The sequence below is a fragment of the Chaetura pelagica genome, unplaced genomic scaffold (genome assembly GCF_000747805.2).
Source record: "Chaetura pelagica isolate M959 unplaced genomic scaffold, ChaPel_1.0 scaffold80, whole genome shotgun sequence".
Taxonomy (NCBI): domain Eukaryota; kingdom Metazoa; phylum Chordata; class Aves; order Apodiformes; family Apodidae; genus Chaetura; species Chaetura pelagica.
The window spans coordinates 457,522-476,056 of record NW_009951946.1 but is presented as its reverse complement, the minus strand read 5'-3'; the positions used below and the strand labels follow the sequence as shown (position 1 = coordinate 476,056).

At 38.4% G+C, this 18,535-nt stretch overlaps 1 protein-coding gene across 1 annotated transcript in view; it reads left to right on the top strand.

Moving 5' to 3' along the window:
• SH3KBP1 (SH3-domain kinase binding protein 1) overlaps nt 1-18,535 on the top strand; it is a 196,044-nt gene that overhangs the window by 169,063 nt on the left and 8,446 nt on the right. Inside the window, exons 11-12 of the mRNA XM_009997142.1 lie at nt 2,171-2,333; nt 6,671-6,756. Coding sequence (XP_009995444.1) covers nt 2,171-2,333; nt 6,671-6,756 — 249 coding nt within the window. The remainder of the gene's footprint in view (nt 1-2,170; nt 2,334-6,670; nt 6,757-18,535) is intronic.

Here is an 18,535-nt window from a genome sequence, read left to right as displayed (position 1 = left end):
CTCAGCTGAAGTCAAGGGGAGATATGCTCTCAATACATGAAATGCTGTCTGAAGTTCTGTGATCAGTAACACCCAGGTCCTTGATCAAGTAAGATACCCCAGATCAGTGTGCACTTTTTTTCTAAACATCTATATGCCTTGATTTTCTAGTTAAAAGCAGGGTTAGTGGTTTTTCTGCATCACAGAGGGGTTTTGTGAAGATATAGTCGTGAGTGGTTATGAATCACCCCATTGTTGTAGTCACAAAAGTTACAGGCAAGCCTCTGAAGTAAAGAAAAAATTCTGTCTTCAAAGCCAGGTTGGAACGTAGCAAGAAATGGGGCACAGCACCACACAGAGCAGTGATAACCAAATGATTTCATTGTGCATTCTGAAGAGTTTGGGAGAAATAATTATATTGATTCTCTAATTGAAGATGGTGTCAAGTTCCCGTGTTTTAAGTAGACTATTAGCTTGTATAGACAAGTTATTTATGGGATTTTTTAACTTTTATAGTGTTCAAGGCTGCAGCCTTTTAAAAGGCACATGTATGCACATGACAAAATGTATAATATGCAATTATAATTCAGTGCCAGGACTCAGGCTTTTCACCAAGATCTGTTTCTGGATATATGTCTTAGCATCTGACAGGTGTTTTAGCACTTTCATCTGCATATGTTTACTTTGAGTTAGGTGCACTGCATTTTTTGTTTATCTTGGCAATAAAACCCTTTGCATTCCATTTTTGGATTTACAAAGCCAACTGTCAAAGCAGTGGAGGAAGTTTAAATATGTTACTGTCCCAGGCTATAAGTATCTGTAATGCTTTTCAAATCTTAAAAAGAGGCCATAGGAATCATGCCTACATTTCTGGAGTACCAGACAGTGGCAGAAATTGTTTGGTGTGACCTGGCAGCATGAGTGGTACAGGAATGTTCTTTCTTCTGTGTGTTGGTAGACTGCCTAGTCCGTCCCTCATACATAGTTTAGATTATTGGACAGTGACACAATAGAAATTGGCATAGGAGTAAGTGTTTAAAAATAACACAATATGCTGGAAAAGCATCGGTGTTACAGAGGATCCAATGATTGCATCAACTGAAAGTGTACTGAAAAAGGTTATGTATCTGTGAACAACAGCTATTTACCAGAATATTCCATTTCTAATGTGGATTGTGTTTCTGGGGCTTTACTCCATGATCCTCTCAAACTGAAACCTGTAACATTCCCAATACCTCTTATGTGTAAGAAGTGTAATGGTCACATGTCACCGACAATGCTGTCAAGGGAAGTGGGATGTTGACGTAGTAGGGTACCGAGAGTGAAACTTCGGTGCCTTTGGGAGTTTTTTCCTCTTTTTAAGAAGAATCAGATTTCCTAGGGTGTGGCAAACTGTTTACATGTTTGTTTTGATTTATGAATTTTAGAGGGTATTATTTACAAGAGTTATTGATGTGTATTGTACTTTACATACTCACAGGCATTATGTGTTTAGCATTGGATATTAGTATTGTGGCACTTCCTAATTATGTATAATCAGTTCTGTAAATTATGCAGATTTTCACTGGCAAGTTGAAAAATTCAGCAAATGAGTCTGTGCTTAAAAACCTAAATAAAAGGTACTTTTACTGAGGGGGGTTACACTCTGCCAAACGTTGCTACATTTTAATGGTTTTATTTTCAGGTAGCTGTAGTTCACTGGAAACACACCCTTTCCCCCCCCCCGAAATGGTATTTCTTTGTTTGTTCAAGAGATATTAAGAATATCCAGTGTAATTATTTTTGTGACCTTCTAACTTAATATTGTTTCATACTAGAATTTGATAAAAGTTGTGCCTGTGGGAAATTGTCCCATATGGTATGTAATCTATTGCCATTCTTATTTTTACATACAGAAATCACTAAGTCACTAAAATAAAAAAGAGCACTCCTGTTCAGACACTGCACACACATTTCATCCATGAGGAATTACAGGTAGAACAGTCAGGCAGGGCAATCAACTGATTTGTGGTAAACAAGTTATTTCAAATAAAAATTATTTAGGATAAAAGTGGAAAGGAGATAAGCTTTTTCTTTGTATATAGTGTATCAACAGCTGAAGATTTCTTGTTTAATTGTAGACTTGTGAGTGCAAATGAATTCCACTTAATAATATCCGTGTTCTTTTTTTCTGGAAACAATTGATTTAAAGAAAGATCAGAGAGAGAGCAAAAACAATTAGACTTGCAGAAGCCTTCAGTTCCTGCTATACCTCCGAAGAAACCTCGGCCACCCAAAGCAAACTCTGTGAATAGACCTGGTACCTTGCCCCCAAGACGACCAGAAAGACCAGTTGTGCCTGTGACTCATACAAGGTATTGTTTTTCCTCCAGCCAGTGCTTTTGGGATTAGTGGAAAAAACCACACGTTTAAATAATTTAGATTTAACAGTCAATGTCACAGTTTATTTCATGGTAAACTGTAATTAAAGAACAACAACAGTAACAACAAAAAAAAGCTCCTTCCAGTCATCTGGCTGGATCATAACTTTCTTCTTAAGAACAACAGTCCTAGACTGTTCATTACTAGTTCTTTTCTGCTGATGAACAGAGTTACTGAAATATCATAGTTTCCATTACAGAATATGTGAGAAATATTTGCATCAGTAGGTAGCTCTCATGTTGACTTCTTTAGTTTACCTCATACCAGAATGGAGTATAGGGTAAACTGAAATAAAATGGAAATCCTAGACACTGATTCCCCTCATTCCTTCACATATGGTTCATTAAACATGCACTTGCTATGAAATCTGAGACATATGAAACAAAAAAATGGTGCCTGCTTTATGCTGCCTGTTTCCATCTTACTGAAGTACATTGGCTGTGTATCCCTGAGAACTTACCCTTCTATTCAGGTGCTGCTGCTGCAGCTTCTTTTGGACATCTTGGCTTTGAACATGTTTGTCCCATTGTTCCAAAATGCAGCTCACATCTGCTGGTCACTTCAGCATGCTTGGAAAAGCAAGTATTTGCTTTTTGACCTTTAGGTTTAGCTAAGTGATGTCTTCTTGGTAAGACCAATACATACCCTCGTGTTCAGTTCACTGGCTAGGCAGGCAATAGGGTAGCTACCCTTTTGTTCTATCATCTGCCTGGAATATTTAACCATATTAAAATTCTAAACATTTAGAGTTTTGGAGTGGAGTTTTATTGCTCTCGTTTTCCTGCTTTCTAAGTACAAAATTGTATAAAGAGCCGATGCATTTTAAAAGTCTTCATGTTAACAAAGTGAAAAAAAAAACAGATATAAACAGTAACCCTGTTACATTCTTAATTGTACAAACTCTGTTATGTCTAGCACAGAAAAAATGCTTTGTTCGTTTTATCTAATACCATTATATTTGAAAGAATCTTACTTGTTAACAGCAGTTAGATTAAAACTTAGAAGGAAAGTTGGTTTTTAAGGTGGTGATGATGCCTGTTGATGATAACAGTGCTAGCAGTTTCCCTCTGAATTTCTTTATCAGCTAATTTAAATGAGTGGGTTTATCTCATATAGCTGTTTTGCCTGGTAAGCTTTAACTTGTAAGGGTGTCTTATTGGAAGAGGGGAGAAAGCTCACATAATGGAGTAGACTTTGAATTACTTGAAGAAATGTGAAACTTTAGATGGAAGCAGTCACTTCAATAAAGGTGTTGGGTTTTTTAATCAGTTCAGTTTTATTAAGATAGTAAATATTGTGAAGACCAGCTGGTATATATTTCCAGAATCTGAAAAATGTAAGACAATTAGAATAAAAATTGAACTAGCAGAGTATTTACTGGCCTGTCATGGTTTAACCCTGGCCTGCAGCTCAGCCCCGTGCAGCCGCTTGCTCACTCCCCCACGGTAGGGTAGGGTTGAGAATCAGAAAGGCAAAAGAAAGTAAACCAAGGAATTAATTCACTGCTTCCCATTGGCTGGCAGGTGCTCCCCCATCCCCAGGAACGCTGGGCTTCATCATGCATAACAGTGACTTGGAAAGGCAAATGACGTAACTCTGAACATCCTCCTCTTCCTTCTTCCCGCTGATTTTATTGCTGAGCATGACATCATATGGCATGGGATATCCCTTTGGACAGTTGGGGTCAGCTGTCCTGGCTGCGTCTCCTCCAGCTTCTTGTGCACCCCCAGCCTGCTCTCTGGTGGGGTGGTGAGAAAGAAACACCATAAGCAGTGCTCAGCAATAGCTAAAATCTCTGGATTTCAACAACACTGTTCTGGTCTTAAATCCAAACTGTAGCACCATGCAGGCTGCTATGAAGAAAATTAACTCCATCCTAACCAAAAGCAGTACATGATCCTAGGGGCAAAAATTGCTCTAGTTATAAAGTGAGTCCCTTGAAATTGCCATGGCAGCTGCTGAGCGGAAAAGGTTTTTTTTTCTGTTCTGAATAAGTGGCTTGCATCTTAAGCATCTCACTGAATTTTGTAGTGATGTTTTTTCCATTTAAATGTAATTCTACTTCCTTGGAGGCAAGTTAGAGCTTCAAGGGCTGTAGGAGAGACAAAACCATGTGGGACACATAACAGCTGTCAATTTGATCCAAAGGCTTCAAAGCATTAAACATTTAGGCATACCTGTGATTTAACAATTTACAGACAAGTCAGTTCTCTGGAGCAGCAAGCCATGAAGATCTACAGAAAGTGCATTTTAAGGATCAGTCTAAACCAATCTCTCTGTGCTGCTCCTAATGGGAGCAGGTTCCCTCTCCTGGCAGCCTGTTCCCCTGGCCTCTCTTTCCTTAGCACCAGCATTTGTACAGCCATTTAGCCATATGGGTCAGGGAGCTGCTGCAGATTGCAATTAACCAGTTTGCAGGGGGATTTCTATTGGTGAGGGGCTTATTTCAGCCTGATAATCTCTGTGATCAAGCTGACAGCCTATCTGCATGTGCACAAGCAAAGGGAGGGAGGTGGGACCAGGAAAGGCTGGCTCCAATCCTTTTACAATAGTATGGATGTAGATTGGCATAATGAGCTTGTTGATTACAGTCTTGGGGTTTTCTGTGGGGCTGTTGTCATATACTTCGGTATCTTTTGTAGTCAAATGGTAAATGTTGTGACTTTCAGGCCTAAGTTCCTAAGTTCCTTTCAGGCCTAAGATCCTAAGGATCTCGTCCAAAACCATACTCACACATTTCCTAGAGTGCTTCCAACTCACATGGGTTCTCGCAGTTTGCTGGGAAACATGTGCAAAACAGAGTATGCAGTCAGATGCTCATTGCCTTGTCAGCCAAGAAACTCTTTTGATTCTTATAGATTTCCTAATAATAGATAAGCAATCTGCTTTAAAAGTTCAAGTCCAAAAGATAAAAGCTAATAGATCAGGTAGGTCACTTGGTGAATATCCTGATTTATCATCTCTCCAATTAATACCTTTTTCAAGGACTGTGTTGAATTTCTTTTATTTCCATCCTAATGCAGACTGCCTGCCATATTGATAGCTGTGTTTAACTGGATATATGTTCACTTAATTTGTGACTTCCTGTTTTTTAACACAAATTTTCAGGCTCATTATCACAGCCTTCCTGGAGTCTGAAATAGGGTTTCCAATTGCTTTGTGTTTTGCTCATAAACTGCTGTCATCAGCTTATGGCATCAAAATCAGAGACAAATTAAAAAACATCAGGAAGAGTCAGGAGCTCACTATTCATTTTAGTGTCGACGGCTAATTACTTCTGTTTATAGAAAAGCACATCTCCTAGGTTGTTTCAGGGACAGATCTGTATTTTTGCCTATAATCTGGGTACCATACATACATCCTAATCGTTACAGTGCAATGCTGAGAATAGTCATTGTAGAAAAAGTGTAATATTTGTTAGGGGACCTGATAATGATGGTAAGTACAATTTATTGCATTAATTGAACAGTGACCATCACTGTAAATGTCACAGGGATTTGTCAGTGCGACCTTCGCAATGCTGAGCTACGTGCTTACTACTGGCCCTTTTAAAATTAATTGTTTGAATAATCAGATTATTTTAGTAAACTTAGGAAGTTGTGGGATAGAAAGTTATATGAATAAAGAATAATCATGTTTCTTATGTTTGACCTTCTGTTTGATTTAAAAATAGTTCCTGTGTATGAAGTATCACAACGTTTGACACTTGCCTATTCCAAAGACATTTCGGACAGACTGGGTGGTCTTCGTTCTTTGGACCTGCAGGAACAACATTCATAGTCTAATCTCATAAGCAACATGCAAAAATGGGGTGGAGGAGGTGCATTTATGAGTAAATAATAAGAACTGCTGAAACACATGATGCTACCTTGAGTTTCTCTCCCTTTCTGCAGTATTCTAGATAGTCCATTACTGTATTTTATGCAAACCAATTAATTAGAAAAAAAACAAATAAGGTGGTGAAGAAGGTCCCCTTGCCCTTAGGTTCCCTTCATGCGGAGATGCTGTGAACATCTGAAGAATTATTCAGGGCACTACAGTGTCTAAAATAGGCTTTTTTGACAGGTGTTAAGGAGAAATGAGATAAGGTTAATCCATACAGCATGTCTACTTACTGGAGATTGCTCTCTCTGACACATTGCCATTACTCTGGTGCTACAAAGGAAGAATATTTCACTCTCTCACTATTAATTGCAAGTTAACTATCAATTTACTGCAACCCACGCAAAAAACTCCGATAAAATATCTCTTCTTCTTGATCCAAATGCAGGAGTGATAGTCCAAAAGTGGAATTAGTGGGCAGTACAGTATCCGGCACCCTAGAGAAAGACTCCTCTGAAAGAAGCAATGACATCGGTAAGTTAGAGTGCTTTTTATAGTTTACCTAAGATATTTATGGTGTAATTTTGGGGCTTTTTAGTGACTTTGCTATGATCCAAAAGGCAGATTGTGGATTTGGCAATGAATGTGAGTGCATTTATAGGAAATTTTAACTGCAGGACTGCATTTTGTTGGGGTTTTCTGGTAAAATTAAAATAATAATAATAATAAAAGGAACTATGGAATGGTGAGCTACTTGGAATAGGAGGGTTTTTGTTGTTTCTTTTAAAAGTCTGTAGCAAGTGAGAAGGCCAGTGATAGTAAGGCAGACTTACTTAATAGATGTAATATTAGTGCTACCATATTTTTAATGCTGCAAAAGATTGTGGATTTGGTGCAGTTAGTAATCTTTACAGTTTCCAACACAAAGGAAGGAATAGAGATCCAATTCTGCACAAAGTTAAAAGCAGTCTAATTTTTTCTTGCAAATAATAATTTCCATTTCTGCAACACAAACAGTTTAATTGGGAAATCACCTGGAAAGGAGTATCAGCAGGTTAATTTTCTGTCTTCTCTCGCTCTCCTTCCTTCTCAAGCTGGCAGTGCAGGAGAGGTGTTTGCTGGGGTGGGTGCTGCAGTGAGTGGCACTCGGAAAGCGAGGTGCTGTGACTCTTGTCCCAGGGCTGTAAGCTAAAGCCACGACAGCCATCTTCTGCCTCTACTTAGAAACACGCTGGTGACAGCTGCTGCTGTCACTCCCCGCGGCAGTCGCAGCTGTGCCGGCAAAGAGACCTGTTTTTGTAAAAGGCAGAACCAGGGTACCCTGAAGGTGTAAGCATTACTGCCTTCTGCTGGCAGCGTTATATGTCATTTCAGTGTGGTGGTTTTCTGCCCAGGCTGCTCTATTAGTAAAACACTTCAGTAAAGTAGTATCCCTTCGACAGTCAGACCTGCCTTTTCTTTGGACTTGAAAGCAGAGCTTTAAGTTACAGATGGGTTTTAATTGTAAGAATAAAATACTAAGCTGATTTCACGTGGGTTTGTGAGCTTGTCAGCATCCTTATGTCTGCCTTTTTTCTTTTTTTTTTTTTTTTTTTTTTTAACCTTCTGCTGTTGCTATGGTTTATGATAGTAACATTCTTCTGGAGAAGCAAGTGGTATGTCTTTTCCAGATTTTCATTTGGGATAAACAAGGCAAGTTAGAAGCTTGTGATAAATTACATGAACATTTTTACTAAAGAGATTAATATAAATTAATTGTATGGAAATGCAGTCAAATTCTACCATTTAATGTTTATTACCTATGTTTACAAATTTGCTTCAAAGCATGTAAGCCTGTGCTTTCTTGAAAGAGAAAGTTGTGACTTCAAATAGCATAGAGTGGTGTGATAGGGGTGGCTTTTTTAAATTGTTGTGGTAGTTTCCTTGGAATCAGTATCAGGATGAAAACTTAGAGGGTTTAGTTGTGTGTGGCTTTTTTGTGTGTGTGTGTGTTTTTTCTGACCTAATAATTACCTATGTTTACAAATTTGCTTCAAAGCATGTAAGCCTGTGCTTTCTTGAAAGAGAAAGTTATGACTTCAAATAGCATAGAGTGGTGTGATAGGGGTGGCTTTTTTAAATTGTTGTGGTAGTTTCCTTGGAATCAGTATCAGGATGAAAACTTAGAGGGTTTAGTTGTGTGTGGCTTTTTTGTGTGTGTGTGTGTTTTTTCATGACCTATAAGAGATTAGGTGGTAAATTTGATTTATAATTATTTTTTGTTAATTTCCACAGCACAGTTTGGTTGGTTTGGTTTGTTGTTGCTGTTTTTTGTTTTGTTTGGTTTTTTTAATACCAAAAAAGGAGCCAACAAGAGTACATAAACTAAACTACACTCATGGGTTGAGCACATGACCTCCTGTTGCCACTAACAAAGGGAACCTATTGAGCCCAAGGATTAAACAGTGTGAATACTTACAGAAGTATAACTTGATAGGGTCAAACCAGGATAGCATTTACAAGGACAAATCATGTCATTCTAGCCTGTTGGATAACACTAAAAGAAAAAAATAAAATTACTTTGGAATGAAAGTGGACCCAAAGATCATAACCATGAAACAATTTCAGGAGGCTTTTATTGGCTCATGGAAAATATTGTTAAAGAATTGAACAGCCTTTTAAGAGAGGGAAGAGCAATAATTTAAAACTCAATTAGCCCAAACAATTCTCAGTGGATGAATGTATTTTACTACAAGAAGAGGTTTGGAGTTCAGGACAGATATGGGGGAGTGTAATTGGGAAGATTTATGATAAATGTGTTAGATTTTTATTTCTTTATTTACAAAGAGAACAATGGGTTGGAAAAGTCTTGTGGCTAAGTGTGTCATTAGTAAAAATGATGGATGAGTGATTGGAGTTATCCAGTATATTCCAAAACACTGATGGATTGGGCAGTGTGAGTACAGATTAATACTTAACTATGATACCTTGTTACCAGTGTTGCCCCAGTGTCATGCACTCTGTGGGGACAACAGCCTCAGCTTCTCCAAGGTTCATCCTTCCTAATAAAAATGGATCTGATTAAATCTACCATTTGATGTCTTTTTTGTAATCCCAATTTACATAGAGAATTAGAGTGGACTTAGGTGACAGACAAAGTGGGGCTTAGCAGTAGCCTTTGATGAAAACGGCAGTGAAATGGCCTTTGCAGCAGCTTGGGTGTATGACCATTCTGGTTACTGAATGGGCTCCTCTTCATTCCTCCATTAGACCCAGTGCCATTCCCTGGCTCTTGGGGAGGACTGAGGAAAAAGCAGCAGTCAGCTGCAAGTTGTCTCACCCTATTTCATGCCTATGCTAAGAAGTGATGGTGAACCATAGACTGGAAAGGAATGCTGCAGCACTGTCCTGGCTTTGTTTGCACTAGCAATGTTAAGCTGGATAATGGCTGTCACTTTCTCAGTCCTGTACCCAGTGTAAAGTTCTTGTTCTTCTATTCAAAGCAGAGAGATACACAGTAGCACTGGAGAGACAATTTTTATTATAAAAGTAAACTACACTAAAGCCAGATGGAGAGCAGTTTTCCATTCTGTGAAACCTTTTCAAGGATTTCTAAGTTGGTTCCTTTTCTTTATCATGATGAGGTTTTCTTTATCATGATGAGACCAAAACCTTTGTGACAAAGGAGAAGGTACCTTCCGTATGCCATCTCCCAAAAAACAGACACATAATCATCAACAACAGAATCAGTAATTTCATCAACAACTGGGAAGTAATATGTGGAGGGGAATTGCAGAATCTACGTTCAAACTTCTATTGTGTTCTAGATCAGTGCGTTAAGCATTGTTTCAGAAGCTTGTTTCAGAAATGGCATTTTTTCTGGTTATTCCCTAAGTAGTAGTACACCAGTGGATCAGTGTTGTCCAACTAGAACAGCGCATACCTTTAAAAACATCTTTTAAAATATTCTCACCCAACTTTACTGATGAGGAAAGTTGCAAGTGCTGGAGCAAGGCTGAGGTGGTACGTAATACTGTGTTTAATGTTCTGTCAGTTGCATATATAACAAGCTATTTTTATGTAGATGATAGCACATGGCTTGATTTCACTAGCATGTTCTGCAGACCTTTGACTCGACATTTAAATTTCTTGATGATAATATAGCACTGATTACAATTTTGCAATCTATACTGACAAGAGCAAGTCCTGTTCAACAACATCACTGTTGATTGTAAATGTAATGGCAGCTATTGCTACTGTTGTTCATGTCTTTGCAAAAAAAAAAAAGGAAAACTAGCTTTCAGAATACATTATTTAAGAGGAACTGTTCCTTGTTCCTCCTCTACTTCTTTTGTTTTCTTTTTCCCTGTTTTCAGTGATGCCTTTACTTTCTTTTCCACACATCTAACATCCAACTTTTCCTATTTACATCTCTTTGCCATGAGTAACTCTTCTTCATTTCATGAGGGTAAGGTACTTTTTTTTACTGTTTATTTTCTGTCCTGTCTTTTCTTTAGTTGACAACACAAAACAAACAAATGCCAAAAGAAATATTTTGTACAACACTATGTATTTTACTTTTACAGACTTTTTTTAAATTAAAAGTTGAAATCCAGTGTACTATGACAGAATATCTTGCACCATAGCATTGAGAAAAGAAATTATAGTATTTATTGTACCCTAAGAAATTTCAGTGATGTGACATGTACAGTTTGTGCTCTTTGTCAGTGCTGTGGTTTCATTAACCTGTTCTTACAGACAGATGGTGTCCTCGTGAAATGTAACGCATATATTTTGTTGTGATGTCCTTCCATGTTACAAATCAAAAATACTTCAGAATATGATAGGATGGTTCTCTAGTCTGAAAGAGGGAAAAAAATCGCAAAACAAAACACTGCATAGAAAGGTGAAGAGTATTCAGTGGCTTTCAGTGGAAACTGCACAGTCCCATGTCACCCAATACTTTGTCTCCAATATTGTTGTGGTCAAAGCACAGTAGTTACATCTGTAATTAAGACTCGTGACAACAACTGTTCTGGTTTGAGAGTGGCTTTTTGAGCTTAGTTTAAAATGCTTCTAAAGCAACATAAGCTACACTTAGAGTAAGCCCTATTCTACCAACAGAAGAGTAGTCCTTATATAGCATTACATTTATTTCAACACCTTAAAATCAGGCCTTATTACATAACTTAATTTTTTTTTTAGGTTATACATTTTCTAGTTTCACAAAGAGTTGTTCTATCTGAGGGCCAGTGCAATGACAGAAACATTCAGCACACATAAAGCTTACTGGATCAAAAACTTAACGCTTCCAGAAAAGTACTTAATTATTCCAGTTAATTATGGATATTGAGTTATTTCTGCAAGTCAAGATTAATTCTAAATCTTTTAACTGTATATATACACAGACTTTCAAATCCTGCTATCCTGAAACAAGTCTTGTCTATCCAAAATAGGCTTGCTTTGAAATCATCTAACACTTAAAATCATATGGATTTAAGCTAGGTGATTTAAAGAACAAGCCACAATGAGTTTAAAATAGTACATCTACTGTGGAAATGCTCAGTTAATCCACATGAGAAGCAGTTTCTTTGCTTTGCAAAAAGACTGAGCTGCACTGATGCTTTCCACACAGAGCCAAGCAGACACATTTTTCCAGTATTTTTTCTGGCTCTTTATACATTTTTCATAGTATTTATAAAAGCAGTTAATAATCTTCATTAGTGCTAACATAAGGCACATATGATTTCATTGATTCCTACTGAAACATATAGTGTTGGTATGCATTTTCTTAAGAGATTCCCTGAAAGCTGGTTAACATTAGTCCATTTATTAGCATTTCTTCAGACTTTAATCTTCAGATCATTTGCTGATGAATCATGGAGTACTGGCTGAACCCACATTATTAGCCATACTCTTTCTATCCCTCCCTCCAAAGGTGGTGCAGATTTGTCTGGAAGTGTAGTTAAAAATACCCTACTTGAAAATACCTACTAAACAAGCAAATAAAAAAGTCTTCAGCATATCATGTTTCCTTGAGCTGTATTTGCAGTTGCTCTAGAGCTGCTTATAGTGCTCATATTTGTTACGAGAGGTGACCATTGCATCTCTAACTGGAAGAAAAAAGTGATCTAATAAGGTTTGGCCCATGCTAGGGAAAAACATGGAGAATATTTCCCATAAAAGAGAGTAGAATGTAGCATATTTGTCTTTAAATCACAGGCTGTCATACTGTGAGACATTATAATTATTTTGCCTGAAGACACAAAGTAGGATTTGGAAAAAAGAAAATACTGGTAAATGTAAGAGTAAGGGGACAAAAAATGACTCATACAATGAAGACTGAAATCTGTCTGAACTAGTTAATTCTTTCTTTGCTGCTTGTCATGCTCATTTTAACAGTGCAAACCTAAGGAGCAGAATTACCCAACTGGGTTTGGTTGTAATATTTATGTCAGCGAATAAAAACCACTCATAAACATTGTTGTGAATTGTAAATATTGTAATCAGGGATATGTTAATGGTCCATTACATAAACCAATTAGGTCTTTTGCCCTGGAGGGTCCAGAAGAAGGCAGTAAACCAGAAATTTAAATCGTTCTCCAAGTGTGTCAAGTGGAGGTGTCTGAAAACAGCATATCCATTTCTTCTAGCTCACTTTTCTTGACCTTTCTGTTCTTTCTTGGCATCTTCTGAATTGTTAAAAATAAAATCCTTGCAGGAGCACTGGAGTTAGCAAGTGGTTAGCAGAGCTCCTTATGGCAGCTTTCTACATTCAGCTATTAAAGTGATAAAAGTCAGGGTTGAAATGCTAAAAGGTGGTTGTATACTTTAGGAAGTGACTGTCCTGGGAAGCCAGGCGTGCTAAACTGTTTCCTTCCAAAGCAGAGCATGATCTGGGTAGGCCTCCCCAGCATGTTGCTGTTAGCTCTTGAGCACAGTAACCCTGGATCCAGGGAGCCTTCTTGCTAACAGTGCGTTACCCAAATCTAAAAAAACAAGTCTGCAGTTCATTAGGAGTGAGATTCTGCTGCCCTGACCCTGCCTAGGAGCACGGCTACTGTTGTGGTTTAGGCCCAGTGGGCAACAAAGAACCAGGCATCTGCTTGCTTACTCCTGCCCCCACTGTGGGATGGGGAGGACAAAATATAATGAAAAATTGTCTCTTGTGGCTCAAAGAAAGACTAGGAAGGTTTGCTTACAAGTTATGGTCATAGGCAAAACAGACTTAACTTGGGATGGGGGGGAAAGGTTATTTTTTTCACCATCAAATCACAGCAGGACAATGAGAAACAAAACCACATCTTAAAATATAAATACCCACCGCTCCCTTCCTTCTGGGCCCAAATTACTTTGTTCCCAATCTCTCTACATCCTCCCCCACCAGTGGAGCAAGGGGGATGAGGAATGGGGTTGCAGTCAATTAATCACGTCGTTTTCTGCCTCTCTTTCCTCCTCAGGGGGAGAGGACTCCTCACACTATCCCCTGCTGTAGCATAGGGTCCCTCCCATGGGAGACAGTCTTTCAGAACTCCTCCGACATGAGTCCCTCCCATGAGGTGCACTCCTTCAGAAATAGACTGCTCCCATGAGGGCTTCCCACAGACTCAGAGCCTTCTTTGGGCATAGCCACCTTCCCTGGCAGGAGGTCCTCCATGGCTGTAGGTCCACATCTGCTCCACTGTGGTCCTTCATGGGCTGCTCCACCATGCTTCTCCATGGACAGCAGGGGAACCTCAGCTCAGGCACCTCCTCCTCCTCCTTCCTCACCAACCTTGGTATCTCTGCTTAAGTATTGCTCTCACCTCCCCCTCTCCTCTGCCCTGCCGGTCTTGCTTTTCCCATTCTTGTATTTGTTGCCTGCAGAGGCATTATTACTGTTGCTGATGGTATTTGCCAAAGACAGATGCAGGTACAGCTTTGGAGCCAAGGGAGCTTCCAGCAGCTTCTTACAGTAACCACCCCTGTGCCCTCCCCTGCTACCAAAGCCCCACCACACAGACCCAGCACATCTGTATTTCCTGAAGGGCACAGTGCTGATCAGTGTGGAAAGAGTCTAAGGTGCTTGAAGTAGTTAGGATAATTGTTGTCTTTTTAAAACTCCCAGCAATATTTAGAGTATTCTTTGAGTTGGCTTTAAATGTGTGCTATATATTGAATTGACATTAATGCAGAAGATTTCATCTGCAGTACCTCTGTTGCATTTGATAGCTTTCAGGATTACTGTATTTAAAAACAGTATATATACCATTTCACAAGCCTCTTGCCAATCTTTTAAATGTATTGAAGATTATTATGAAATGAGATCTACCTCTGTGGCTTTTGTGACGTTATCTTCTTCAAATGAATTGAACCCCACCTTTGCCTCATTTCTTCCTGTATTTCTGTTCCATGAAACCTCACTGTTGGCATTCTGAATGTGTTCATTCTGGTATTATCCATCACTTTCCATTTCAGTTTTCTCAACGTGGACTTGCTTTGCAAATTCAAAAAGCTTTCTGTCTTCATTATGTATAAATGACTTTACCCAAATACTGAGAACCTGAACGTAAGATGAAGTTAAGGCCTAGCCACATTTTATGTCAGAATAGTAAATGCAGGAGGGAAAAGTGGTAAGGACGAAAGCATAACCATTTAACTTTTTATTTCTGGTTGTTTGGGTTTTTTTCTGGATGGGAAAGAGAGTGAAGGTTATTTTCCAGAAAGATAAAAGTGTAATGAGCTCAGAACTTTTTCTTTTAAATAATTGTTTCATGGATCTGGGCATTATTTTAAAAACACCATGATCATGCTTTAAATAACCATGTTGCCAAATGAACATAACACTGAGGAAAAATTCCATATTCTTAACTGGCTTGGAAGGGTACCAGGGAGTTAATCTTGCACAGCTGACATTTTTCATTAAATATGTTTGCTCAATAAGCCAGGCATTTTATTGTGTGTATTACACTAGTGTATTAGAATTACTCTCATGTCTTTCTTCCCATTTCAGAATTCCTTAATGACTTATAAGCTTGATCAGTAAGACAGTAATAATGATGAATGTATCTGTTTATTTGTAGAACAAGTATCAAGTATTTTGTAATGAGGGAGTGGCACTGTTAATTGATGGGTGCCCTCTATGTTCTGTGTGTTCAATAGAACCTGCCTTACTATTTGTTATTACTAGGCATAGAGAAATTTAGACCAGTGCAGAGAGTTTGGGTCTGTTGGTTGCTGATGCTGCCTTACTGGTACTTAACATGGTTGTGAATACAGTAGACTAAGACTTCATTTTTAATGGTGTTTCAGTTGGTTCAGCTCAGGAAGGTTTTGCATTTTAGTTAGTATGTAAATTTATGCTTGCAATTTCTCATAGCTACAGAAATACAAATCAAAGTCATATCTCTGCATTGAATGACCTCACTGAGTATAACATAGTCACACTCATATAACCTTGCTTTCCATCAGCAGAAAATAATGAAATAACCTTATGAGTGAATTAAATACTGAATCTACAGTATAGATGACAGTAAGGCAGAGGTCTCTTGGTTGGTTGTGTTTATCATTTTAGTAGATACCACTTTACTAGATGGGAATTTTCCTGAATTAATGCCTCAAAGGTGATGACCTTGGAAGGTGTCAATAACCTTAGATGCAGAGCAGATTTGAGAGCAAGAAGCACATCTAAATAAGGAGAACAAACCAAGGGATAAAGGGCATATGGAAGCACTGGAAATGGATTGGTTATTTTAACTTTGTATGCAAAGTGTTGTCCACTACATTTAAATATAATTTAATTTATACTATCAGCTGAATGGCTGTGATTTCACTAGTCTGGCAGATGTTACCTGTGGAGCCTTTCCAGCCCCTGCTCTGCTCTTTTTTCAAAATTCAGTTCAGGTATAGACTGCTTTAGTTTGTTTTTCCAGCTATCAAAAATGCATTCAGAAGTGAAAAAAATTGAGGTTCCCCAATATTTCTTGTTAGTAGAAACTTTCATGGTATTCATATAATCTGTGGAACATATTCTATCTGCAAGTGCTCATGGGCCTCAAGGACACATTCATACACTCTATATCAATACATTTTACAATTTGAACATGAGTATTTTACTATTCTGATCAAAACACAGAACTCTAGGTAACTATTAGTTTGTTTAAGCCGAAGAATCATATTGAATTAATGTCTTTGCTGTTTTCTTCACTGATTGTTTTCCATACTAGTGTAGATACTTAGCAAAGGGCAGAGGAAGGGACAGTGGTGCTTACCATAGAAGGGGCAACAGAGGAAGGGAATTAATGCACTGGAGCCTTCCTAGGCTGCAAGATAACTTCAGCCAGTTTGCTGCCTCCCAAAGCAGTAGTCTGCTCTTCCTCTCAGTTTTAGTGTCAGTCCTCTGGTACTGATACTGATCCTTCAGCATAGGTGTTGGTGTGGCTGGGCTCATCCTGTTGGAAAATGAGCAGAATTTAAAATAAAAAATAAAAATAATTTGTAAAGCCTCAGGGAAAAAAAAGTAAGAAGAAGAACAGTTAGGTGTTAAAGAATGCCTGGGACAAGTGACCTACATTTGTACTCATGTATGTGAGCTTCAAGTGTTTATAGAGAGGTCTCTATGTTTGATGGCAATATATTCTTGCCTTACATGACTGATTTGCTGTGTGATCCTAAGTCATTTTGCTATGTCATGCATCAGCTTTAAACAGGATATTACTGAAAACCAGCTCTTATATTTGCGCTTTTTTTCCCTAGAAAATATTTTTTTTTACTTCCATTTCTCTTCTCCTGAAACCCTGAAGTTCTGTAGGACTCCAGATAAGTTTTGTGCAATCTGTGAAAACTAGCTCATTTTTACTTTTAAGAGCATTGTAGCATCACCTGATATGTTTGGTGCAGTTGAGGCTCCAGATTGCCAAATTCCCATTGACAGTTTGTGACCTACCTTTGGACCTGAGTTGCAACAGTCAATAAAAAAGCAATGGGAGAAATACTTGGTAGAGGACAGTGGGGTCACTGGTTATATATAGAAAGGTTTGCTCTAAAAATAGGGTAGTATTTGGAGGTGAATAACCTTAGACTATTGCTATTGAAAGAAGTCTCTTCTTTTTTTTTTTTTTCCCCCTTCCTTTCCTATCTCCCAGAGGTGGAAGAATATTGCTGAATAAGGAATGTCTGATGCTATTTACTTCCTAGCTGCCAAATCATGAGTACTTGGAATCAGTTTAAGTGCCCTTCAGTGCATATAGTTTATTGCACAGGCCCATTAATTAATTTGTTTTTGTGTTGTGTAATTTTGTAGGATGATTGCAATACAGTAACAAAACTCAGGCTTCAGAGATTCATTGTTCTGTAGCAGTTCTGAAAATGATGTGCCCAGTATCTCTAACTATTAACTTGAAAGCTATTTCTTCCTACATGTGTGCAGTGAAAAATAGCCTCTGAATAATGAGTATCATTGAAATATTTTGATTTCTCTTGTCTTAAGTACTTCTCGTATGTTTTCTGACTCTATTCTGCCTGACACATGCAGCAGGGCATTTTGAAGTGGAGGTGAATGAAACTGATATAACCCATAAAAATAGATGAATGGTGTTGAGCCATTTGATTCAGGCATGTAATCACGAGCTTTGGTATTCCTGCAGCCTTCACATCCTTCTTTCACGTAAACATGCTGCCACGTGGCTGAATTCAGGAAACACTTCCCCAGTGCATTTCACTAACCATGAAGACATTCAATACTGCATTGGAGCAGACATGTTTTTCCTGGGCTCTGTACAGCTTCAGGAGCCTGTTGGAGTTTTTATTTACCATAACCTCTGGCCTGCTGTAGGGAGACATTCCTGTCACCTATAGCTACTGGAAACTGTGCTGTCTTCAGCTGCAGGTGTCTAGGAACCTGCAGATCACTTGCAGCTCAATCATTCTCACTCTGTGCTCCTGTAAGCAATTACAATAGATGCAGTGCTGACAACACAGTTCTTGAGGCAACATGCTCACTGTCTTATGTCTCCAATTATTCAGGGGGAAAAAAAACACCAGCTAACCCTTTTAATAGCAAAATTAAAATTTTGTAATTTTATTCTGTGCCTTAGAATCCATGCTGCCATTTAGCTTTCACTATGCCAAAAACAAAGCCAAAGGCTCCTCTAAACGTTCCCCTCTATTCTATTGTGTTTGAGATAGGAGGGTAATTGTACTTGGCAAAGGTGGCTGGATTACAGCTGCCTTTGACTTTGAGGTTTTTTTAGTGCCATCGTGGGGGCTGAACGTGTGCAGAACACTGTGATACAATGGAGAAAATGGGATTTGATTTCTTTGAAATTAGGAAAAAAAAATGTTACTCTTTCCCTTT